At 51.7% G+C, this 25,022-nt stretch overlaps 1 protein-coding gene and 1 long non-coding RNA gene across 13 annotated transcripts in view; one reads left to right on the top strand and one right to left on the bottom strand.

Moving 5' to 3' along the window:
• The window catches only part of PTPRS (protein tyrosine phosphatase receptor type S), a 143,467-nt gene that overhangs the window by 60,289 nt on the left and 58,156 nt on the right, over positions 1–25,022 (bottom strand). For 10 of the 12 annotated variants that reach the window (XM_058858719.1, XM_058858725.1, XM_058858721.1 and 7 more), the window contains exons 3-5: positions 13,149–13,294; positions 12,115–12,256; positions 4,134–4,322 (exon numbers count right to left, since the gene is read on the bottom strand). In XM_058858719.1, coding sequence (XP_058714702.1) covers positions 4,134–4,322; positions 12,115–12,256; positions 13,149–13,294 — 477 coding nt within the window. Of the gene's footprint in view, positions 1–4,133; positions 4,323–12,114; positions 12,257–13,148; positions 13,295–17,884; positions 17,959–18,003; positions 18,121–25,022 lie in introns of those variants that run through there. The other 2 variants (XM_058858724.1, XM_058858723.1) reach the window with 2 other exon arrangements.
• Positions 19,205–20,029, top strand: LOC131589372 (uncharacterized). Its single transcript, XR_009279724.1, has 3 exons — positions 19,205–19,374; positions 19,571–19,674; positions 19,829–20,029. It is a non-coding gene; the product is annotated as an uncharacterized LOC131589372 (long non-coding RNA).

The raw sequence follows: 25,022 nt of genomic DNA, 5'->3' as shown, positions 1-25,022 counted from the left end.
TGGGAGATTTTCCACTGTTGGAGTTTCACATCTAACCAGCTCCATGTTCAACACAGGGGCAGCAGGAGGGGGCTGGAAGGGGATAATTAATTATTAATTAATTATTCTGTGCAGCTCTGACAGGTCCTGAAGGGTTTGATACGGGGTCGTGGGGGTGCAGGGGAGGCTCCTGCAGCCAGTACTTGGCTTGCCTGGCATCCCACACAGGGCACGAGCACAAGGCTGCCAGGAGCGAGGGCACAGTGAGGACACAGCTTTGCAGGAAGGGCTCACACTGGATGCTGACTTTTGGAGTGGAAAGCTGGTTTGGGATGCTACGTGCAGACTCCTCACACTGCCTTGCACAGCCTCTCTGGATCTCCAGATCTGCCTATTTAGGGCAAATTTTGAGGCTGTGTGAGCCCAGATGGCCAGCCTGGGGTTTAGCAGCAGAGGCAAAAGGCAGCTTAAAGGCCTTGCCTGTGGATTATAAAGGCCCAAGATGGTGCCAGGCAGAATTCCCTGTGCAGGTGTCCCCTCTGTCACTGAGGATGGGGTCTGCTCTCCCACCATCCCTTCCCTGAGCTGCCCACGGATTCTGGGAGCCTCGGGAGGAGGAGGAGGAGGAGGAGGAGGACAGTCACCATTGCCATGGCAATGACACAAACACATCCCCACCTTCTGCCAGGCCACGTGTGGGAACATGTGTGTGCTGAGCTGCTCTCCCCAGGGCTGGAGCAGATTTCTGCTCCACACAAGCAGGAAACCCTCGGGGTCTCTGCAGCTCTGCCAGGCTGGATCCTGGAGGGCAGCTGCAGCCTGACATCCCAGGAACAGGGAACAGGGAACATCCCAGGAACAGGGAACAGGGAACATCCCAGGAACAGAGAACAGGGGAACAGGGAACTGGGAACAGGGAACAGGGGCCTGACATCCCAGGAACAGGGAACAGGGAACATCCCAGGAACAGGGAACTGGGAACAGGGAACAGGGAACAGGGGACAGGGAACAGAGAACAGGGAACAGGGGCCTGACATCCCAGGAACAGGGAACAGGGAACAGGGGAACAGGGGAACAGGGAACAGGGAACAGGGAACAGGGGCCTGACATCCCAGGAACAGGGAACAGGGAACTGGGAACAGGGAACAGGGAACAGGGGACAGGGGACAGGGGACAGGGGACAGGGAACAGGGAACAGGGGCCTGACATCCCAGGAACAGGGAACAGGGGAACAGGGAACAGGGAACAGGGGAACAGGGAACAGGGAACATCCCAGGAACAGGGAACAGGGGCCTGACATCCCAGGAACAGGGAACAGGGAATGGAGGGGACAGAGGAACAGGGGGGAACAGGAGGAACAGGGGGAAAAGGGGGGACTTGGCCCCCATGGGAACAGCAGCTCTGGGGAAGGTCCTGCAAGGGCTCTTCCCTTCCTCAACCCTTCCCCACAGCCACCAGCCTGTGATTTACAGCCTCAGTTTGGAAATGCTGCACCCCCAATTCTCCCTCCTCAAAATGCCAATAACTCCGTTAGATGTGAAACTCCAAGACCTCCTGCAGGTGTGAACACAATTACCACAGTTCCAGGGTACAAGCTATTGTGTAATTGGGGAATTCCAGGACAACTGTTGCTAAGATACAAAAAAAAAAAAATCTATCCAATGTTAGGAGGTTCATATTTAGCTGTTATCTCTTTATAGAGATAAATTAATTAGAATTATTATTACTATTCTTTTTTTTTTGTAGCCTGCAATGCCCCTGCAGAAATTAATTTAGAGGGCAGAACATCCCTACTGAAAGAGTTAGTAGAAGAAATGCAGAGCATGCCTCTCAAGAAGCAGTTACAAAGGAATTAGTTTAAAGGGCAAGGGTTACAAATCTGCACATTAGCAGGTTTGGGGTTTTTTGGTTTGATTTGAAATTTTTTTTTAAATTTAATAAACTTACCAAAGGTCTCTGAGTGTTAAATAAAAAGTGAAAAAAAAAAAAAAGAAAAGAAAAGCTTGTTATAGCCAGTTATTTAGAAAACAGAAGACACACACAAGACACAAAAGGTTTTAGTGTTTGAGTGCTGAGGAAGGTGGCTGAAGGCTGCCTCCTGTGTCCCCCCTAGATGGCAGCTGAGCAGAGGACATTGGCTTTGCCTTCTGCTTTAAACCTCCCAAGATAAGCAGAAAAATCCATTTTTCCAAGGCCACTTAAACTCTTGTCCAGCCTGATCTCTAAGACTGAGATGTTCATGATGTCTGAGGGAAGCAGGAGCCCAGACAGAGCTTCCTCCCATTCAGGCCTCTCTTTGCAGAACCTGCAAGGTTTGGAAGGCCACGAAAGGAGATGAAATTGGAGAACTGGGAAGTCCTGACTGCCCAAGGATCTGCACTCCCTGACATACAGGCTACAGGTTTGTGCCCTGAAGACAACAGGGATGCTTGAGGATTCCACCAGTTTACTAATTTAAAGCAGCTGTAAATGAGATTAAATCTCAGCAGGTATCTTCTATTTATCAGAAGGGTCAAGGGTTCACTCTGAGGTTAATAAATTCACTGGAATAAAAAGGAAGCACTCAGGTGGCTTCAAGGAAAACACCAGATCAAACTGAGCTAAAGAGTAAAGGCATTCTAGCACGATGATGAATGTATTAAAAATAATCTGCCTGTGCATTACTCACACTTCAGATCATGGTCACAGAGCATGATATAATTCTAGTTTACTTCTCATTATTTATGCTGAGTGATTTTTTTTATTTGCATTTGCCTCAGCTGTTATGATAAAACAGGGAGGTCAATCTCATCTGCGTTCGTGGGATTCAACAAGCCATTCTAATTCAACAAAGCAGTTTAAGGATCTGCTTGTAACTTTGCTTCACTGAACAAGGAGCCATTTATGCAGGTGTGTAAAAGCTACATTAAACTGGAGCTATGCTGAAGCTTTCCCACTGGTGGCCCACAGAACTAAAAACTTCTACGTAGAATCATCGAGCAAGAGAAAAACCAGGTGTTTCCATGCCTTGCTGTCCAGCTCCAGCAGGACAGAGTCAGAAGTGATTTCTCCAGGGCCAGCAGAGATCTGGGCAGGAGCAGTTGCTGATCATTGGAGAACTTGTGAAAGGTCTCATATGAACAAATCAACTCCAGTCGCCTCACCAAAGCCTCTGCTTTGCCTCTGCCTACAACAATGCCTTTCTTTTGCCAAAGAATACTGAAAAATGGACCATGGACACCTTTCCTCTAGGCTGGGTCAAAGCACTCAGCCCCAGTAGTTTGTGAAAAGGATTATTTCTTGGGTTAGTTTTTGTCAAAAGGTAGAACTTGCAAAACTTGTTTCATTTTTGCAGCTCTCAATGGAAGTATTTTATCAGCAGTACTCAGCAATAAATCCACCTATGTCCTCCTTGCACAGACTCTCACACAGAGAACTGGCAGGTTTAACAAGTACAAAACCAGCTCCTGAAACGTGAATATTAAGAGATGTCACGTTGCCACACACACAAAACAGCAAACAGAAAACAAACAAGAGAGACAGATGGACAAGCAGATGGGGAAAGATGGAAAACTGACAAGAGCCACGGAGCTGGGGTACATCTGTTGGTGGAGATGGACTCCACGGGCAGAGGCAGCGAGGGGTCACTCCAGAACATTCCCAAGTGCTGTCCAGCGATGGCTGCAGGGATGTGATGCTGGGGACATCCTGCACGAGCTGTTCTTCAACACCAGCTTTGAGATTTCACCACCGTGCTTGACAGCAAGAGGCTGCCTGACCACGGAGCCTACAGCAGGTGTGTGTGGCATAGAAAGAAGTGTCTGCCAGGGTGGTTCTTCCTTCCAGTTCTTGCTCTGAGGAACAAACCCTCAGCCCCCATCCCTGGAGTCTCCCCTGAGCTCAAGAGTACCGTGGTCCAGGGAACTTGTCTGGGTGGGTGCCAGCTTCCCTGTTGTCATTCCCTTCATGTCAGCTGAGCAGCAGAGAAGAACAGGAGGGCTAAAACTGGAAACTCCAACTGCTCTTGGTGTAAAAACCAAAAAAACTCAAATGCCCCAATCCACAGCAGTGGAGGCTGCATCTATCAGCCCTCTCCTCTGCCTCAGGCCCCTCTGAGCAGTCTCCTCACGTCTCTATTTGCTCTCAACTCCTCCAGCCTCAGCCCCAGCCCTTACCTGATCTCAGCTGTTTTATCCTGCCGTTGCTGGCGCTGGGGTCCACGGGCAGGAAATCCTTGAACCAGGTGATCTCGGGGTCGGGGTTCCCGCTGGCCGCACACAGCATCGTGGCCGTCCGCGTCCGCTCCACCACCTTCAGCTGGGGCCCCATGTCAATGTTGGGGAAGCCAGGAGGTAACTGGTCCTCTGGGGGTGCAGAACAAAGGGAAGGGCTTCAACAGGGGCCAGGGCTCAGTGGAACAGCCCAAGGAAAGCACCAGGCAGACACTGCCCTGTGCAATGCAAGTTCAAACACTGAATGCTCCAAGATGGAAAACATGTGACCCAGTAAGATTTACCAGCTTGGTAAATTCTGTGTGACTGTTTCAATGTCCCAAGATTCTACATTCAAATGCAATATTTTAAAACCCTTTGTGGGACAGCAGAATAGAATTAGAGAATCATTAAGGTTGGAAAGGACCTCCCAGATCCCCAGTCCACCTGCCCGCTAAACCATGTCCTCGAGTGCCACATCAACTCATCTTCTGAACATGTCCAGGGATGGTGACTCCACCAAGCACTCTGTTCTATGTTTATTCACTCTTTCAGTGAAGAAACTTTTCCTGCTATCCAAGCTGAACAATTTGGAGCAACTTGAGGCCATTTCCCCTTGTGCTATCACCTGGGAGCAGAGACCAACCCACACCTGGCTGCACCCTCTTGCCAGGGAGCTGCAGGAGTGAGAAGCTCCCTCCTGAGGCCCTTTCCTCCAGGCTGAGCCCCCCCAGCTCCCTCTCCTGCTCCCCAGAGAGTTTGTGCTCGAGTCACCATGTCAGAGTTTCTCCCTGGAAGCTCTGCCAGGGCAGGGGCTGGCACTGGGGGTTTGCAGAGGCTGAGCGAGGATCCCTGCACAGAACACTCTGAGCAGTCACAGGCAAAAGGAAGAGCTCACCTTCCCCCTGCAAAGCTCACAGTACAAAACACACTGCACAAGAGAAATAATGGAAGAACCCACGTGGAAAGGGCTGTCAAACACAGTGGGACTGGGAGAGAAAGGAGAGGAAAAATCTCCTCCTTCAGCTGCAGTGACCAGAGGGGACACAACAACAACAATATGCCAAGTGCTGTCAGCCAGGCTGTGATTTTCAGATTTATTAATTCCGAGTGCTGCTGCCCTCCAAGAACAGTGGCACCAGCACCCAGCAGAGAGGCTCAGCTGAGCTTCAACTGAGCTTCCTTTTCCTCTCAATCCTGCTTTTGCCTTCACTAATGAGGGTGAGGAGGGCAATCCCAACAATGCTGACTAATTTGTGGTAACTCCTACAAAACCCCAGTGCTTCCCCAGTAACATCTGACACAGCCCCTCGCTCCCATGGGGTGGGGAGAGCTGGCTCGTGCTGCCTGCCACAGAACAAGCCCCAGGAAGGTGTCTGGGGGAGGGCAGTGTGGAAGGAGGATGCCAGCAGCAGGGTGAGATTTGGGAGGGATCCTCTGCCATCTCCAATGAGCCGTGTCAGGGAATCACAGCCTTGGGAGTCTGTGCCATGGAATCCATCCCAAAAGCAGGTGAGGGAACAGCAGGGAAATAATGCAGGGAATTAAAAAAAGGTGGGATTCTTAAAAAACAAACATCCATCACAAGCAGCCCCCCACTGACACTGATGGGAGCTCTGACAGTGGCACTGAGATGGGGCTGGCCTTGGCTGGGAGCCATCCTGCAAACACACCCAGAGCTCCTTCCCTAAGGCTGGCACACGATGGGTGAGGAGGAATGGAGCCAAATACAAATGGCAGAACCAGCAGGACAAGGGAGAAATACCTGGTGTGGTGGCTGCTCCTTCAGAATCCCAGAATGGTTAAGGCTGGAAGGGACCTCAAATCCCCCCCAGTGCCACCCCTGCCATGGCAGGGACACTGCCACTGTCCCAGGAGCTCCAGCCCAGTGTCCAGCCTGGCCTTGGGCACTGCCAGGGATCCAGGGGCAGCCCCAGCTGCTCTGGGCACCTCTGCCAGGACCTGCCCACCTCACAGGGAGGAATTCCTTCCTGGGATCTTTCAGTTTAAAGCCATTTTGGTGCATCTGAAGCATCTCTAAACCAGAATTTCGTATTGTAAATTGGAGCTGTTCACACACATCTTTAACTAGAGACTGCCCCAGCCCTCTGAGCCCCCTGGGCTGTGCTGGGGCACTGCAGGACCCCCCAAACCGTGTGTTCCTGCAGCACCCCAGGCCCCCAGCAGTGATGTCAGGCCAGCACAGGGGCTCTGGGAATTGCTGTGCCTGTGCAGAGCTTTCAGCCAGGCTTTAATGGTCCTCCCTCCCCTCCTCTCTCCCAGCAGTGGGAGGGTGAGGAGCCAGAGCCGCATTGGCTGCAGATGACATCACTATTGATCCCTGCTTTTATCCTGCTCCCTGGTGATGCTGCTCCACCTGCCTCCAGCCCTGCCCCTTCCTTCCATGAGGCAATTCATCCACAGAGGGAATAACCTGTGCCTGCTGGGATGTGTGCACATGTGTGTGTGTGTGTGTGTGTGCTGGGGGAGGCCGGCTACAACCATTATTACCAAGTGTTTCTAATTAAACAAAAATGTTAATCTTGCAGCACAATGTGCAGAATTCCTCTGAGTTTAATTAAAACAACTGCGACGAGAGGCGTGATCAGATTTGAGGATCAGCTGAGCAGAGGAAGCATCTCTGAACATCACAGACTGCTCCAAGTGCTCAGATTTCCTTCCTGCCAGGGAAGCAAAACTCCTCCATCCCCAGCAGCTGGGTTCCCTGTAAGGAAGCAATTACAAGCTCATTGCAATCCCCACAAGACCTGCACACACCTGCCCTGCCACCCTCCCCACCCATCCCAAACCCCCCAGACCTGTCCCAGATAAACCAGGAATGGTTCAGGCTGTGAATTCTCTTTCTGAAAGCAGCTCAGGCAACTGCAGGAACAAAAGAACCAGGAACAAGCTGGAGATGCTTCAAGGGCACATCTGGGCAGCTGCTGCTGCTGGAATCGTGCTGGCTGATGCAGACAAAGCTTTTCCTGAGGTGCAGCTGCCATAGAAAGGAGAATCCCAACACCGTGTCCATCCCTGCCTTAGAGCCAGCTCCTCACAGCCCCCTGAGCTGCTGGATCACCTCCAGGCCTCACTGAGCAAAGGAGGGTGAGGAAGAACAGGGAGGAGAGATGGAGAGAGGCAGGGGAAGAGAGAGGAGCACTTCAGCTGTCATTTATAACAAATGCTGCCCAGGGACGTGCCTGGGCCCAGCTCAGGCTGCCACACACAGCGAGGGTCCCCAGCCCCAGCCAGGGGACAGGGCTGCTCTGTCCCCTCAGCACTCTGCAAGGTGGCAGCTCTGGGTTCAGCTAATTAGCTGTGCTGGAAATGAGGATGATTAAGGAAGATAAAGCGGGTGTTGCTGCTGCTCTTCTTCCCGCAGGGTGTACACAGTTGTTTAATAATTTAGAGGAGGAGGGTGTGAGCGTGAGCAGACGTGCCATGGAGTCGGTGCAGAAAGCCTCGAGGATGCTCTGAAGGGAAGAGGAGGAGGGATTTTTCACTCTGCTCTGGAGATGTGGATGCTGGCTGGTCTCTACAGTCAACTGTCCTCATTCAGGGTGGAAGAAGCAGGAACACAGAGATGGAGCAGCTCAAGTGACACAGATTTTAATCAGGATCAAAATCAAAATCCAGCACTCTTGAACCTGTCCCTGTTCCTTTCATTATGTTTATGAACACTTGAGCTGCCCTCTCCCTGGGTACCCTGGCACTTTGTGCCTTGTGAAATTACATCAACAAGTTATTTCCACCCAAGTGTCTGTGCCTGTGTCTCAGTTCTCTGTCTCTGCCCAGCCAAAGCCCATTTCAGTGCAGGGAGGAGTCTCAGTAATGTGCTCTGTCTGTTGATTCCATTTCATGGAGCTGAAAGTTTCACTATGGAAACAGTAATAGCCTAACAATGTCATTAGAATTTGTGGGCTTGCAGGCAATAAATGCCCTCAGATATGTGTGCTGCACCCCAAAGCAGTGCAGGTAATGCCTGTGTTCCCTCCACCAATGTGTCCCCACGTACCCTCCTTCTACAGGCAGTTAAAATGACTTTGATGTTATTCAGAAGCTACAGAATTAATCTGCTGTCAATGTCACCCAATTTTCAGGTCACTACAAGAAAAGCAAAACAAGTCAAGTTTGAAGAAAGACTGCCAGGAATTTTCCAAATGGCAAGGTAACATTTCAGAGGGGGCAGCTTCCCTTTCCATGTGCTCCCGTGGGACTCTGCTCAGCATCCAGAGCTGCTTCTTGTTTACCTTTTGTGATTTAAAGCCAACAATTACAAAAAAACCCCAACAAACCACAGGGATCTTGCTAGAGCTTTACACATTCCCACACCAGATGTGCTTTTGGAGTAGGAAGTGTGTGAGGGAGATTTCAGGCTGGAATTGTTAAAGAAATGTCTGAATACTTCATGAAAGGAAACCAAGAGGGAAACTCTAGAAGCTGTGAAAGTCTGTGCATGGCAGCCCCAGTGAGAGCCCAGGAGGGAGCCCCTTCTCCCCCGGGCTCTGGAGTGCAGCAATCCCAGGAACAGACAGCACTGCACCAGATTCTGCCCCTAACTCTGGACTGGACCCATCACTGGTTTCTGTGCTGCATTTACACCACAAGAATTCCCTCCACCAGCTTCCACAGAGCAAAGGACAGAGCCAGTCTGGTCCTTGTTTGAGACCCAGCCCCTGGCTCCCGTGGCTGAGCAGGGTCCCTGCCCCTGAGCACACTCAGCTCTGACAGCACAGGAAAGCCTCCACAGCCCCAGAACCCCTCTCAGGCTACCAAAGGTGTGGAGGGAAAGGATAATCTGTATACAGCAAGGAATAAAATCATCATAATATAGACAGAGATGATAGAGATATAAATGTAGACACAGATAAAATTCCAGGATGGTTTGGGACAGAAGGGACCTTAAAGCCCATCTCATTCCACCCCTGCCATGGCAGGAACACCTTCCACTGTCCCAGGCTGCTCCAAGTCCTGTCCAACCTGACCTGGGACACTCCCAGGGATGGGGAGTCCACAGCCTGTCTGTATCTATCCCAAGAGATACAGATATAAACATAAATATCTTTTTTGGGAGTGAGCAGCTTAGAGAATCTACACCAGCTGGGGGCTGGGGTGTCTGTGGTAACTACCTTCCTTCCCACCTAAGTCACAGCAAAAAACAACAGCAGCTGGAGTCAAAAACAACTGGAAAATGCTTCCCAAATCCACTTTCTCTGAGCCCTGCAGGAGTCAGGTTTGCAGGCACTCTGTCTAGCCAGCTGTGGAAAGAACAGCCCTACCAAACTGGGGTCCCTGGAGAAGCAGAGCAGGAAGGACAAACAAGGCAGCAGAGCTGGTGTGAAGGGACTGTGTGAGTTGAACAGTGTCCATCACAGCTCTGCTCCTCAGAAGCTCCCCAAGGTTCCCTCTCCTGCAGTTTCCTGTTTTCAAGTGAAGCCATGTGGGTTTCTACCAGGGTCTGCTCCAGGAGTCATCACGTGCATAAGCAAGAGGGGTTTTTGCTCAATCCCTTCAGCAGCTGCATCTAGCAGGGAAGAATGTATTGTTTCCTCTTTTGAAAGAGGAAATATTTTCTGTGTTATTTGCTGCTGGGAGACTGCACTGGTGCTGGGGAAATGCTGCAATGCTGGTGCAGGAAGGTACCCACAGGTCTGTGTGGGATCACAGCAGCACAAACAGGGCACAGCTACCCCAGAGCCCCCCGTGCAGTTTGCAGCAGCTGGGCCCACGTTTCCACTCTCCAGAGTGTGCCAAGGTAGCAGGTTCTGCAAATGACAGCTCCCATCCATCTCCAGGCTGGGGAGCAGCCCCCTCCCTCTGCTCAGCATCAGTTCTGCAAAGGAGAGCAGAGACAGAGGAGGAGGCTGAGCAGGGAGAGAAAAGACAAACAGGAGAGTGGGTGAGTGCAGAAGAGGGGAGGAACAGGAGAGGAGTAGATGCCAACATGCTCACTTTGTCATTGTGCAGATCAGTGCATTTGGCTTGGTGCTTTTAATTTTCCCAGCTCTTAAAAACGCAGGCAAAGAGGAGACAAACTCTGCTGTGTGAGAGCTAAGGGGTGATGAAGGATGGAAACACCTCAGGCTGTGCCAGGGGAGGCTCAGGTGGGACATCAGGAGGAATTTCTCCACGGAAGGGTGGTCAGGCCCTGGCAGGGAGGTTTGGAGTCCTCATCCCTGAAAGTGCCCAAGGAACAACTGGACATGGCCCTCAGTGCTCTGGGTGGGGGAGGAGGTGGGGATGGATCCCAGGCTGGGCTTGGTGACCCTGGAGGTCTTTCCAGCCTTGGTGATTCAGAGATGCAGAGATCCCACACTGCAGCTCACTGCTGGTGGCCAGTGCATTAAAACCACGGAAGGCAGTGGGAGGAGAACCCTCCCTTGCCACTGCTTGTAGCTAAATTCAAGGGGTACAAACTTTGAATATGACTGCAGGGGCCCTTCTCCCAGGCTGTCACAGCTCCAAGGGAATTCATGGGAATAAGTGTGAAGAATAAGGCTCCCACCCTCTGGGATAACCACGGTTAGACACACTCCTGTCATAGCGTGCTGTTCCCAGCTCCTGACAGCTCCATCCCACCACGTTCCTCCAACAGAAGGTTAAATGCCATGCCAGGCACAGGAGCTGCACACACATCTAAGTCACCTACACAAATCTGTCAGGCATGACTGGACCACGGGCCCCCACGCTCCCAGGCAGCCAAAATCCTGACAGCACAGAGCCCACAGCAGGGATATTCCCAGCTAAAGAGGGGGCTTTGCCATGTGCCCTTCATGTCTGGTGTTCATTCCCTGCTGCACACTGGGGAGTCACACACCAATTTTGCTCTGCCCTATGAAGGACGTGCTCGCTGCCTGCTCAAACAAAAGGATTTAAGCTGCTCCTGGAGGGAATGCTGGAATTGCTGAAGGAAAAGCAACTGGTCCATAGGCACAGCTACCCCTTGGCCCTGTGGGGCTCCTGCCTGGAGCTCCTAGAATTGTTCTTAGTCCTGTTCTCTGCAGAGAGAAAGCCTTTTACTGCTGCTGCTGCTGTTCAAACAGCCATGGCTTCATCCACAGCCAAGCTGAATTCCCCTTGGGAGCTCTCAGGCAGTTATCCACCACCCCATTCCCACCAGGATCACCTGCACTGCCCTGTGGTTTGAACACAGAACATCACTGATGGCTGTTCCAAACCCTAAAATGGTTTTAGCACCCAGCCCCACTCAGTGCTTGACACAGTGATTTTAGGGATCTCCAGGGCAATAACAGCAAACATCCAGAGGCATCCAGAGCAGCAGCATATTGTTCCCTCCCCCTCATCCAGTTCAGGGAGCATATTTCAAACAGATGACATGAGGGAGGCATCCATGTAAACATCCTCTGTAACGGGGACAAGTGGGAAAAAGAACAAGAACAAAATGGAGAATGGAATTGTTTTCTTGGAGAGTGCACAGAGCCAAGGACCTCTGGGAAAAGGGGAGAAGCCCAGAAAGGCACAAGAGGTATCCTGCACGAGGAGAAACGTTTGCATTGCTACTGAATGTGTGAAAGCCCATGCAGATCCATAATCACCTCAACCCCAGCCCATTAAAGTGGTTCCTCAATGAAGAATTCCTGGAGCCACATTTCTGTGTGTACAGTGGGGAGCTCTTGGTGCTGTTCATAAACCTGGGGAAGGAATTTTTGGAGGGGAGGAAGATCAAAAGAGTCACAGGACAATTAAGGTTGGAAGGACCCCCAGCACATCATCAGTCAAACCTCAAGTGGTGCAGTTTTAGCTCTGTTTCTCACTCTCTGTTTCTTACCTCTCCGGGGTGAGAACAGCAAACAGATCTGACAGGTCAGAACAAACCAAAGCAAAGCAAAGCAAAGCCAGGAGGACTTGGTGCCTTAGCCATGAATGTTTAACAGCTCCCCACGCAGCTGAAGGGCCCCTTCCCCCTGGTCAGGTTCTTTACCTCGGAGGACGGTGAGCTTGGCGTGGACAGTGACCTCCCCATGAGGGTTCTGAGCAACACATTCGTAAATGTTCTCGTCCCGGGGGGTCCGGAGGGGCTGGATCCGCAGAACAGCACCTGCACTTTCATCAAATTCAATGGTCTGGGGGATAGAGACAAACACACACACACAGTCATTGTCCTTGGGTTGCTGCTTCTCAAGAGACACCAGACACAAACCCACTGCAAACCCTCCTCAGCTGCCCCTCAGCCCCCACACGTCACCAACCTGGCTCTCCCCGAGCTCCAGGTGACAGAGGTGTCACAGCCAGACCCTGCCAGGGACACTGAGCCACCAAAGCCCCAGTGGGCACCTCAAAGGCTCGGAAAGAACAAGCCACAGTGACGGGGTGTGGGGTGAGTATTCAGAGCACAACTGGGGCGAAGGACAAAACAGAGCAAAGAAAACAAAATAAAAATGAACCCCTGCCTTGTTCCTCCATCTGCAGGGGCAGCTGACACCACAAAGCTCCTCTCAGCACACAGCTGCCTGGCAGGGCTGAGTCCCACAGCAAATTCCACAGGATGACCTCCCAGTCCTTGTTCCTCTGCTCTCATTTCTATCTAAACAATGCCAATTGCTTGGGTCTGGTTGCCAACAATTGCAGTGTTTACTCCAGACTGTCCCAGGATTAAAATGCTGAGCCATGGATGGGTACAGAAGTATGAAGGGTGCATTTACAGAGCTGAAGTACCACCAGCTTAGCTGGGATTTCTTAGGAAAGCAGGAAGTTATATCCCAGGAAAGGAAAAACCCAACAAAATAAAATGAAAATCTTCAGCAACATAATTGAACCAAGTTCTCTCTTGCTTTGGAACAAACACAGCTGTTGACAAGGCCAAGAGCTTGCATTTCACTCCTCCTGCTGTCAAAACTCCCCCCCTTCCAAATTTCCCTTTATTATCGGGTATGAGAGTGGCTGAAGAGGAGCAGGGGCTGCTTTGTGTCAGTCTCTCTTTTCACAGAGACACCAGAATTCAAGGACACCTCTCACCTCGAACCTCTGAGAGTTCACTTTCTTCCCTTTCTTGTTCCAGGTGACCCTTGGCTTTGGGTCTCCGGTGGCTTGGCACACGAAGGAGGCCACCCCTCCTGACACACCAATTTGGTCCACAGGCTTCTTAATGAACACAGGGGGACCTTGAGGACAAAAAGGAAATATCATCAGTGGCAGTCACAAACGCTAATAAACACGGTTTGTAATTAATAGTAGTGTTGTTGCTGCTATTCTTAATGGTACCACTTGAAATTAAACCTCTTGGCCTTTTTCAGAACAGCCTTTACTTCCATTTTACATATGAAGTAGCTCCAGCAGAAAACGATTAAGAGCCTGATCCTACAAAGATATTTCAATGTTGCAAACCCTTTTAGTCCTGAAAAGTGGACTTTTAAATTGTTTTGTACAGGGGAAATTGTCCTTGCAAAACCCATCTAATGAGCATCACCAAAAGCTGGTAGAGCTGAAAACAACCCTTAGAAACAGTGGACTGCACTTCCCAGCTCCTTGGAGATGACCAAAATACCAAGGAATGGGAGGAGATTGATAGAAACAGAGCCAGGGAAGGAGCCCATATTGCCCCCACCCACTGGGAATCCTCCTTCCTTGCTCTAACCTGCTTTCCTTGCACCGTTTCCTCTCATCTAGTTAGTTTAAAATTTATTGAAATATTTAAATCACAAGGCCACAGCTGTGTTCAAATAAAATCACTCACATCATAAAGTTGCCGTCTGTTTTCTTGAGAAAAGCAGAGCATGTGACTCTGAAGAGTGTGTATTTATCTGTTCATACTCAAGAATCTATAAAATAAGATGCAAACAGACTCCCACGGGGCTCGACAGGAGGACAAATGGTAGATGAGGAGAAGTCTCCAGGGTCTTTTAGGGGTCGAAAGACAAAAGGAAGCCTTCTCCCCTTCCCTGCCTGCCGTGGCCAGCAGTATATAAATAAAAGGCACTGAGCAAGCTCATGTGATGCAATCAAGCATTTGTTTCCATGCTGGAGGTAAATACAATTTGCTGGAGCTGTTTACGTCCCACCGAATGCTGTGTGTACAAAGCACCGCATTTATAAATATCCAAATCTATATTTAGAGGTCAGAGTCTTCTTTGCAATGTTACAGCTAAAGGTTATCAAGCAAGTCCCACTGGAGGAACTGGCACTGGGGGATCTGCCTTCCATCTGAGAAAGGTAAAACCCAAATTCTGCTCCAGGCTAAAATATAAATGCTCACTGTGCCCCTGACTTCCTTCCTCCCCTCCACTCGATATCTGAAGAGTTTGCAGAAGTCAATTCTGAAGGTACAGCTAAAAACATCCAGGGCTTTTAAGAACACTTTATTGATGCAAGTTCATTTCCTAAAATAAAAGCCCCAAATAAACCTTAATGTCACGTATACATTTAAATGGGTGCAGGCTGCATGATGAGAGCGCAGCTGAGGAGAAAAACAAGGTTCTATTTCCATCCTGAAGGAAGGGATGGTGCTCCAAATACCCCTGAATCTGGAGTCCTTGCTCAGCATCCCTTTGTGGGGTCCTGTGTTGCCTCAGTGTGGGCGATGGGGGAGCTGAGCTGTCGGTGCATGGGGCTTTTCCTGAGCTCCTGCAATTCCCAGCTGCCTACAAGGGACTCACCACAAGGAGCCAAACAAAAATCCCCACCACCCAACCGATCAGATTTTACTCCTCACCTGGAAAATGGGGGAGAATCAGAGCTAAGTTGTTGATTTGAAAGTTGCCCAAGCCCCTGAGCTGCAGATTTGATTCCTCCCCCCTCGTGCTCTCCACCTCTGCAGCCCCAGGCACTGCAGCGTTTGTCTCCAGCCCACGCCGAGCACTGAGCAGCCCTGACCCCTCTGGGGAGGAGAGGGACAGTGCCCCACAGGCACGGTGCTGGTGACACAAGGGACAGGTGACCCAGGGGACAGGTGACCCGGGGTGCTGGTGACACAAGGGACAGGTGACCTGGGGGACAGGTGACCCGGGGGACAGGTGACACAAGGGACAGGTGACCCAGGGGACTGGTGACACAACGGACAGGTGACACAAGGGACAGGTGACCCGAGGTGCTGGCGACCAAAGGGACAGGTGACCCGGGGGACAGGTGACCTGGGGGACAGGTGACCCGGGGGACAGGTGACACAAGGGACAGGTGACACAAGGGACAGGTGACCCAGGGGACAGGTGACACAAGGGACAGGTGACCCAAGGGACAGGTGACCCGGGGGACAGGTGACCTGGGGGACAGGTGACACAAGGGACAGGTGACCCAAGGGACAGGTGACCCAGGGGACAGGTGACCCAAATCTGGAGCCACCCCTGTGCTGCCTGGGGCTGCCTGGGCTGGGCTGTGCCGGGCTGGGAGGGAAAGGCTCGCTCAGAGCTCAGCCTGCAGCTCTGCAGACAGGGACAAGGTGCCAGTGAAACCCTGTCAGCCCCCTCGGGGGCCCTGAGGTGTTTGCCCTCGTCTGCCAAGACTGCAGGGCCACGGCTTTAAAGAAATAAATAGAAGTCAAAGAAACACATTTTCCAGACACCATACTGACAGTGCAGGGGATTTTGTACCACTTCAGCAGCCTTCCCTCACGGCCAGCTGAGAACAAGTCAGCTTTGGAAAGGCTGACTTCCATCAGCCCAGCGTTCACAGAGATAATTTTTCCCCCTTTCTCCCCCTGCAAAGTAGAAAACCCCATTTTTTTGTGCAGTATCAAAATGGCAATGGAAAAATCTGGAGCTTAAAAGAATTTTCCTACTACAAGAGGCTTCCTGCGGGGTCTGGGTCTCCAGAGGGAAGGTTGAAAAGACCGGATGGCTGCTGTGTACCTGTGATCCTGCTCCACAGCTTAATGGAAAGCCATCAAGTCAAACCCAAGCTTTCACTCCTGCCCACCGCCCACACACTTCCCAAAAACAACAAGCACCAGGCTGGAGATCTGCCACGGGCTGTGGGGAACAGAGAGAGATCCCTCCTGCTTCCCTGCTCTGCAGCTCTGCTGGCACATGTGTGTCCAGCCCCTGACCATCCCTGACCATCCCTGACCACTCTGACCACTCTGACCATCCCTGACCACCCCTGACCATCCCTGACCACCCCTGACCACCCCTGACCATCCCTGACCACTCTGACCACCCCTGACCACTCCTGACCATCCCTGACCATCCCTGACCACCCCTGACCACCCCTGACCACCCCTGCCCCGGGGTCCCACACACAGATCAGCTCCTGTGGGATTCCCTTCCCAAATCACAGCCTGGGGAGCCTCGGGCAGCACCAGCTCCACAGGGATGTGATGTGCAGGTGCTGCTGGGATTTTGGGTTTCTAACGCAGGCTTGGGGGAAGGCTGCCAGGTGAGAAGGGTGGGGGTCTCCTCCTCATCCCCCAGCCCTCGGGTGAGGGCTGCACACCCACACTTCCTCACAAACATAAGGACACTGCTGCCTCCTCCCTCCTCTCCTTCCCTCCTCCGTGTGACACCAAAGCAGGAAAAGCTCTTTGAGCACAGTCATGTAAAAACCAGGCAGCATCTCCCTGCCGAGGGGATGACACAAGAGGCTGAGAGGCTGTGCAGCAGGGAGGCTGGAGAGATGCAGCAGTGGGGACAAGGAGAAGGATTTAAAGCCAGTGTCCCTGGGGAAGGGCTGCCACGCTGGATAGGCGGTGATGGACGAGCAGCAAGGGAGACAGCCCAGCCACCATATGCCCATCTGAGACATCAAAAGCCAGAGACAGGGAGAGAGGTGGAGAAACCAGAGATGGTTTGAGGGGTGGGAGAGAGGCAGGAGAACAAATGAGCTTCACATATCCGAGCTGACAGCTGATGGGAGCGGGGGGAGAAGCAAGGGCCAGTTACGGACGTGCCCTCCCCACACCTGGACGGAGCCAGCTGCTCTCCCACCACTGGGTTATGGAGGAACAGGAGCCTGGGGAGGAACTGAAGCTCCCTGACACACCACAGGGCAGGAGCAGCTTTCTCCACAGCACCCCAAAACAGAAAGCTGCTCCCATGTGGATGGGGACAAGTCCCTTTCCACTCACTCTCCTTAGTCTGGCCCCACAGGTGTGAAGGAACAGGCTGGAGTCAGTCCCTGAGCAGCAGCGTGGGGGACACTGTCCCTCTGTCCCCCAGGCTCTCCCCGAGGGGGCTGCAGGTGCCTCTGCACCCTCCTGACCCCAGCCCAGCTCTGCCCTCATCTCCAGCCCCAGAGCAGGGACAGCTGACAAACCTCACCTTCACACCCATCACCCTCTGCCCCCCCGGAAAGCGCCTCAGCCATGAGCTCCAACAAACACAAACCCACTTGTTTTCCATCTGGCCTCAGCACAGAGCAGCAGGAGCCTGCCTGAAAGGGCCCCTCGCCCACAGCAGCAGCAATCCTCGGAGACAAAAGAAAGGCAGCCACCAAACACGTATTTTGAAAGGTTTTTTCCCATTTTTGGAGCTCCAGTGCCCGCTGGCAGCTCTGTGGAAGCCCACGCGCCCGTCCCGCCGGCCCACACAGAGCTCCATGAGGAACCCTCATCCTCCCAGCCCGGGGAACAGCAGGCTCCGTGCTGGCCCCAGAGAGCCACAGGAGCTGGAGCTGTGCTGGGACACGGCAGGAAAGGCATTTTCCTGCTGCTTGATGAGATTCCCTGCACACGAGCACTGCTGTCCTTCTGCTCATCGTTCCCGTTCCACCCTCAACAAACGGCCCCTGGTGCTGAGCCCCCCATTCCCCACGGAGCTGCCCACCTGGGAGCCTGTCCGTGCTCCAGGAGAGGCAGAGACAGCTGCAATCCTCACTCAAAAACATCCAGCAGAGGAAATTCACCTTTTTGTGCACACACACACACACACACATGCACCTCCACCTTTGAGAACAAAGGTAAAAAGCGAGACCATGAAGCCATCCATGGGTAATGTCATTTTGCTTTTAGCTGCACAGCCCAGTGTGCTCTCCCAGGCTGCAGATCATCCCCAGAACTGGATTCAGATCTCTGCCTCTGCTGCAAACTCGGCTGACCTTGGGTGCTCGCCCTTCCCACAGCCCCGGCTGCCACACGTGGAGGGGAGGTGACAACCCTCATCTCTCACTCCCATCTGTCTGTCCTGCTCCAGACACCTCACGCAGGCTGGGAACAGACCTGCCCGACTCTCAGCACCCCGGCTGGCACCGAGCACAGCTGCAGCCTTGGAAGACAGAGAAAAAAACAAAATAACCACAAAAAACCTCAGGAGAGAGAACTCAGAGACCTTCCCCAACAGGTGCTTCTCGGGGAAAGGAGCTTCGCTTCCTTCACTGCAAGGAAGTGAAGATTAGATGGAGGAGACAAACCACAGAGCAGATGAAAAGAGGAGAGAGCAGCCAAATCTGAGACAGATGGAGAGTGGGGAGCAGGGATGCGCTGTTTGGAACGGGTCTGTGTTCCAAAGCAGCGGCGCTGGGGAGCGGGGGAGCTGCAGACAGGGGTAGAGCTCCAGAATTCACATTTTGCTTCAGGACAAGTGAGAAAGCTGCAAACTGGGAGAAGGACTGGGGAGGAGGAGTCTCTATGGAGACACTCCACAAGATTGAGGACAGCCCTTGGAGAGGTCCTGCAGAGACTCCAGACCCCACGAAATCCAGGGTTTTATTGACAAATTTTGCACTTTTTCTTTCTGAGGGCTGTTTCTCAATGCCTCACAAATAAAATTAAAACGAGGGTTTTCTGACAGAACAAACAAACAGGGAGTGAATTATATTCCATTTCCCTGTCAATAACTTCTCCCCAACCCAGCTGTCTTATCATCATAAAAAGTCCATTAAGCAGTAATTGGGGAGGCAGGAGAAGGCAGGGCTGGTCCGGGGAGCAGGAGCAGCTCGCTCCCCAACTGGCCTTTTCTGGGAAGGCAGACAGGATAATTATAGGCTTCAGATGGAGACTTCCTCTTACTGTCAGCAGCTCTTGGCTCCCTTCAGGGAGACAGGACTGGCAAGGTTGGGCAGAGGAGGGTAAAAAAAGATCCAGGATGTTTTTTTAGAAGTGAAGTACTTCCACCTGGCTATTCCCCTGCTGCTGAGCCACCAAAGCCCTCACCTGACTCAGAGGAGCTGGGCTGCCACAGGATGCAGCCTGTTCCTCTGTGGGCACAGGGAATGTCACTTGGAGGATTTCCCCCTCTCCTTTCCTGCAAGACCCCAGAGGAGGAAGGACAGCAGCGAAGGATGGCACCAGCACAGGAGTTAAAACACACAGATTATGGTGAGGAAGATGAAGAACTCGTTTAATACACCTTTACTACACTGGATGTCCAACAACCCCAAGCTCTGTGCCAGCTCCCCCTCTCTCCTGGGCTGGGATGAGGCAGCAGATCCTTCCTAGCCAGCACAAGCCAGGCTGTTCTCATGGGGACGGTAATTTGGGGATCTGGCACATCCATTCAAGCTCCTGTTTGCAGTGCACTGGGATCCAGACCCTTTGGGAGGGAGGTACCAGCCTTCAGCACCGAGGCAGGAGGAGACTGAGGCTACCCAAAATCTGGTTTTAGTTCTGACATCCAAGGTGAGTAAAACCACGTTATCCTTCCTGCTGGAGGGGTGCATAATCCTCCCTTCTGGCCTCTTTAAACTGCTGGTTTTCAGGGATGGGGCCGTTCCTTATCACATGGGAGCAGCAGCTGGGATGAAGTCATCCCATTCTGACAGGACTCCTCCAGGCTACCCTGCACATCTCTGTGCATGGAAAGGATCCACCTCTCTCCATGGCAAACAGGATGAGCCCCAGCTCCAGTGACTGGCACCTTGATACAGCCCAGGAAACATTCTCCCAGCTGTGATTTACACAAAGGGACAGGGCACGTGGAGAGATACACGGGATGTGAGCTGGGACAGGACAGGGGCTTGTGTGGCCATTCCACAGAGATCCTGATCCACACCTCAGCTCCCCACATCCCTCACCCATCCCAATGGGCAGCTCTGATAAAGCTCTGCTCTCTTACTCTGTAAATAAAAGCTGTGTTCCACTTACTGCTTCTTTCCTTCAGGCAAGAGAAGGAGGCTCTTGGTCTACAGGAGCAGGGCAAGGTGCAATTCCTAGAGCCCAGAATTTGGGGTATTTTCAAAAGATCACCATTTACACCATTCCTATCTGATCCCTCTCCCTTTCACTGCCTCGAGTGGCAGCTACTGAATTAATCACAGTTAGCAGATTTTAGAAGAAAAGGGGTGTATCATAGTACTCATACAGAAAAAAACACACAAGCCCCCACAAAATCAAGCAGATCCTCCCCAGACAGACAGACAAAGGAAAATGAGAGCTGGAGGATATTCCTGGCTCCCTGGGAGATCACTGGAGCCAGTCTCAAGGTGATCTTTAAGAGCTGAACTGAAAAAAACCTTGCACCATCTCTTCAGAAATTCATCCAAACAAATCAAAGTCCAGGCTAAAGATTTGTAAGTGTTGGCACTCCTAGCAGCATGCTCAGACTAATTTATGAATAAATCCATGGATTCCAACAGAGGTGAGCGAGGATGAAGACACAGTCAAATTAATTTTACTTTATTAATTAAAAAAACCACCAAGTTTCATCACCCCACCACTCTTTAGAGGTTGTGTGAGAGTGGGGGGAGCTGTGTTCATTAATTATGCAGAAAATGCAAAACTATCATCCTCTGAATGAGTTTAAAATAAGGAGAAACCCTTTCAGAATGGGGAGAAATTACTCCCCAAGGCAGCTGAAATTTCTCTTGCAACTTCAAAGGACAATAAATTATTCAAATCACTCGCGCCACTCGCACGCTCTCTCACTCTCTCCCCTTCTCAATTTTATGCTCCTGAGTCAATTAAAGATTTGGAGGACTCAGAGAAACTTTGTAGAATGCTAAACCAGTTGCAGCTCCTTCTATTTATTTTTTTTCCCTCTTTAAAGCTTTGCTTTTCCTCTCGGCCTCAAAAGGAAACAGAAATGACTGGGTGCATTGCAGATGAAACGAGCAGCGCTGGTTTCCACCAGGCTTGCATGGAACGTTTCATGTCTGCACCCACCAGGCCAGGACATGCTCAGAGTTCTGTGTGCAGCGATTCTGTGAAAACAGGTCAGCCCAGAGTCCCTCCTGTCAACGCTTTAAATCATTCATCCCAATATTCCCTTTCAAAGTCAAAGCAGCAGACATCCAAAATATATTTATACTGCTCTCTCCTCTGGTCTGGGCGAGCCGTGATCGCTGCCACATCCTGCTGAGGGTGTGGAGGATGCTCTGCTCCTCCAGAGTGAAGCCTGGCTGCCCCTGGGCTGTGACTCTGCTGCCAGAGCCCTCACCCTGCTCGGGGTTTGCAGGAGGAGAACAGGGTGGTGTCACCAAACCAGCCCTGGGGCTGATCAGGCTGCCCAACAACACGGCAAGAGAAGCCCCTGCTCAGAAAAGCCAATCAAGGCAGAAAGAGGAGGGTTGGGAAGGTGCAGTCACAGAGTGAGGATCCCGACTCCCTGGCCTGCAGCCCGTAGCCTGGTTACCTCCTCACACACAGCAGATGGTGTAAAACGTGACTATTTTCATGAACTTTTACAATCCCCAAAAAATTAAAGGCAGCTGCAGTGAACAGAACATCACAGCTTTCTAAGGTGGGAACTGGGACCAATTATGCTGCAAGAGAACATCCTTGACTGGAGGGGAAGAGTGGCAGAGTAAATAAAACTGTTCTTGGGAGATTGTGTCTCACAGGCCAGCTCGAGCCCAGATTCCATCCCACGCACGGAGGAACGACATTCCTCTGGTCGGGCGTCCTTGAGAAACACTCTGCTTGCCTTCTAAGAATAATGTTGGGCTTGCCAGGCCACAAAAAGGAGGAATCCCTCACAGATTCCCTTTAGTGACCCAGGAGAGTCACACTGGGCTGGTCTTGAGAAGACACAAGCACAGAGACCCTGCCAGACAGAAGAAAAGCCGATGTGACCCAGGGCCTGGGAGAGACTCTGGAAAGATCCCGTCCTTCCTGGCAGCAAGTGCAAGAACTGCCGGTGTGAAAAGGACAACCAAGGGGAAAAGCCATAAAGAAAGAAGTCCTGGCTTCTTGGCAAAGCCTGACACAGAGAAACAGCCCCAGTTTTGGCATCCAGGTATGAAGACAGACATTTCCTCCATCCCAATCCTCTGCAGGTGACATTTTCACACAAGCCACTTGCTTACACAACAAACAGATGCTCTTTTCCCCTAACTTAACCATCTAATGAAGCTGAGCAGAAAGAGTCTCTGGTTGGGAAGAGATCCTGCAGCAGGAGACACCCATGGCTGGGTCCCAAGCACCGTGGCTGCCGCTGTCCCCAGGTGCTCCTCAGCAGAGATTAATCCAAGGAGCACTCACAGTGTGGGGCACAGCTGAGGCCTGGGAAGTGACAGCCCCCCTGCCCCCAAGGAAGCTCTTTCAACAGATGATTTATTTCCTCTCTGGGTCCTACAGAAGACACAAACTTTCCAATCTGAGTTATGTTTAAAAAAGAAAAAAGAAAAAAAAAAGGAAAAGAGATACATCACTTGATCCAGTCAGGCAAGGTTTAATTTAATCAGGCACTTAAACAAGGTGACATAGAAGCTTAATTCAGTGTCCTTGAGTGAGACAACAACCAGTCCAGAGCCCTCAGCAAGATCGCAGCTGGCAGACGGAGAAGGCAGCGAAGGAAAGGGCAGAAGGCAACAAGGACAGGGAGGTGTCCCCTGCCTGCAAAGGCAACTGCTGCCAAGGAGCAGGAGCAGCAGGTGGATCTGGGCAGGGAAGCAGTGCTCTCTACCTTTTCAGGATTCAGCTACTGTCTCCTCTCTCAGACTCCACTCACTGCAGGGACAATGTGCAACTCCAAGTGAAAACTCCACCACACTCCAATCGACCTACTCAACAAAACTTCCTCTGTGCTCCCACCTTAAGTTCATAAATTCTCCCCCTTCACAAATGCTCCCTCTCCATCCCAGCCACCAAGGGGGAAAAAAGCCTTTCTGCAGCATCTCCCTGGCTCCTCAGCCCCGCAGGTTCCCTGTCCTTTTTGGGGTCCACAAACAATCAGGGTCTGTGACCCAGCCTGGGACAGCTCAGCCTCACCACACTGCCACACCTTCCCTCTCCTGGGCTGCTGCCTTGTCCCGGATCCACCTCAAACACCTAAAACTGGAGCAGCTTTCCCCCACCATGGAGAGATTTCCTTCCCACTGATGTCGACTTAACGTGTCTATCAAGTGCTAAGATGGAGCCTCCTTGACTTTTCCTCCCATCTCACCTGACAGCCGCTGCCTTGGCCAGGAGCAGATCAAAGCCTGGCCCCCAGAGCTCAGTGCAGCAGGGATGCAGATGATGCTGCAGGGATGAGAGCACGGGAGGGACGTGCAGGAGAGGAGGCAGACACACCTGGGAGTGCCTGGCTCTGGATCCCCGTGAGCCAACCCTGCTGCCAGGCACCAGCTCCTGCCCCCGTGGCACAGAGCACACACCTTCCACACCACACCCTCCCCGAGGCACAGCTCCCCAAAACACAGCCTGAACGTGCACCTGGAGGAGCTCCACTCCCATCCCATCCCATCCCATCCCATCCCATCCCATCCCATCCCATCCCATCCCATCCCATCCCATCCCATCCCATCCCATCCCATCCCATCCCATCCCATCCCATCCCATCCCATCCCATCCCATCCCACGTGTTCCATCATCTCCCTGAGCCCCACACGCTGCAGACCTGGCTGCTGTCCCTGCCAGCCCCAGGGATGCTCACGGAGCACGAGAGTTCCCCTCACATGCACCTCCCATGAAGGACTGTGTTCTGCAAATTAGTGATGGAGCAAGGGCAATTAAAAGGAAAGAAAGCCAGGGTAATGCATCATAAAAGGGGCTTTATTCTTTTATTTTGTCAATTGCAATTTAGATTTAATTATTTATGGTAATACTTCAGAGTGTGCTAGTAAGGGTTCTATACCGTGATTTATAAAGGAAGGAAACGTAAGTAATAAGTAATGTTCCCTGCCCTTAAATCTTTGCTGGGGTGGAGAGAGCCACGCACCAGCCTTCTGTGTATGCAAAGTGCCAATTAGCAAAGTGCTATTGTGAAACACAAAGGTTTAATCAATGAGAAAAATCCACTTGAAAACAGCGAGCATGCTGATTCCAGTCAGAAAAACGGCCACATTTCCATGCAGTAAATGGCTTTTATGTGCGGCTGAGGAGCACCCAGAGCTGTTCCTGCGGGTGGCAGAGGAGGGCAGGGGCACCTGAGCCCTGCCCAGCCCCTCGGGGCTGCCTCTGTGCACTCACAGTGAGATGTTTTGGGCTTTATGGCTCAGGCTGGGTGTGTGAACAGCAAACAGCAAGGCTTGGTGCTGTGCCCAGCTCCATCAGCAATTTGGGAACTGTTCCTCTCCCTGGACTCATCTCCAGGCCTCGTCTGTCTCTGTGCCTGCTTTCCCCCAGCTCCGAGGGCACATTTGGCTGTGCAGCTCCTGGGGAGGCCTCCCCAAACTTCCTGCAGCGGTGCCAGTCCATGGCACTCACACAAACAGCAGAATCCTTAACAAAAGGATGATACTTTCCACCTAATGACACCACTGAAAATAATAATGGAATTAGTAATTTCTGGTTCCATGGCTGCCTTTGACCATATGGAAGAAACAAAGAAAATGCCCATATGCAACCAGAGAAAAAGAGAAAGAACATGTCTATGTCACACCTTTCAATTATTGTTCTCTGCAGCTTCCCAAGGAGGAACAGCAGGAAGAAAGTAGTGTGGTGCTTTGGGTTTTTAATTTAAATGGCAGTTTCCTTTAAATAGAATGTTCCTGCCACAGAAAGATTTAAATCACTGACTGAGATCAATTAGCCTCGGAAACAAGGGAAGTATTTTAATGGTCCTTTGACTGCAGAGGCCGCAGCTCCTC

Source organism: Poecile atricapillus, chromosome 28, assembly GCF_030490865.1.
Source record: "Poecile atricapillus isolate bPoeAtr1 chromosome 28, bPoeAtr1.hap1, whole genome shotgun sequence".
NCBI lineage: Eukaryota > Metazoa > Chordata > Aves > Passeriformes > Paridae > Poecile > Poecile atricapillus.
Note: the sequence above shows the minus strand (reverse complement) of the source record. Positions and strands in the feature narration are given on the sequence as shown.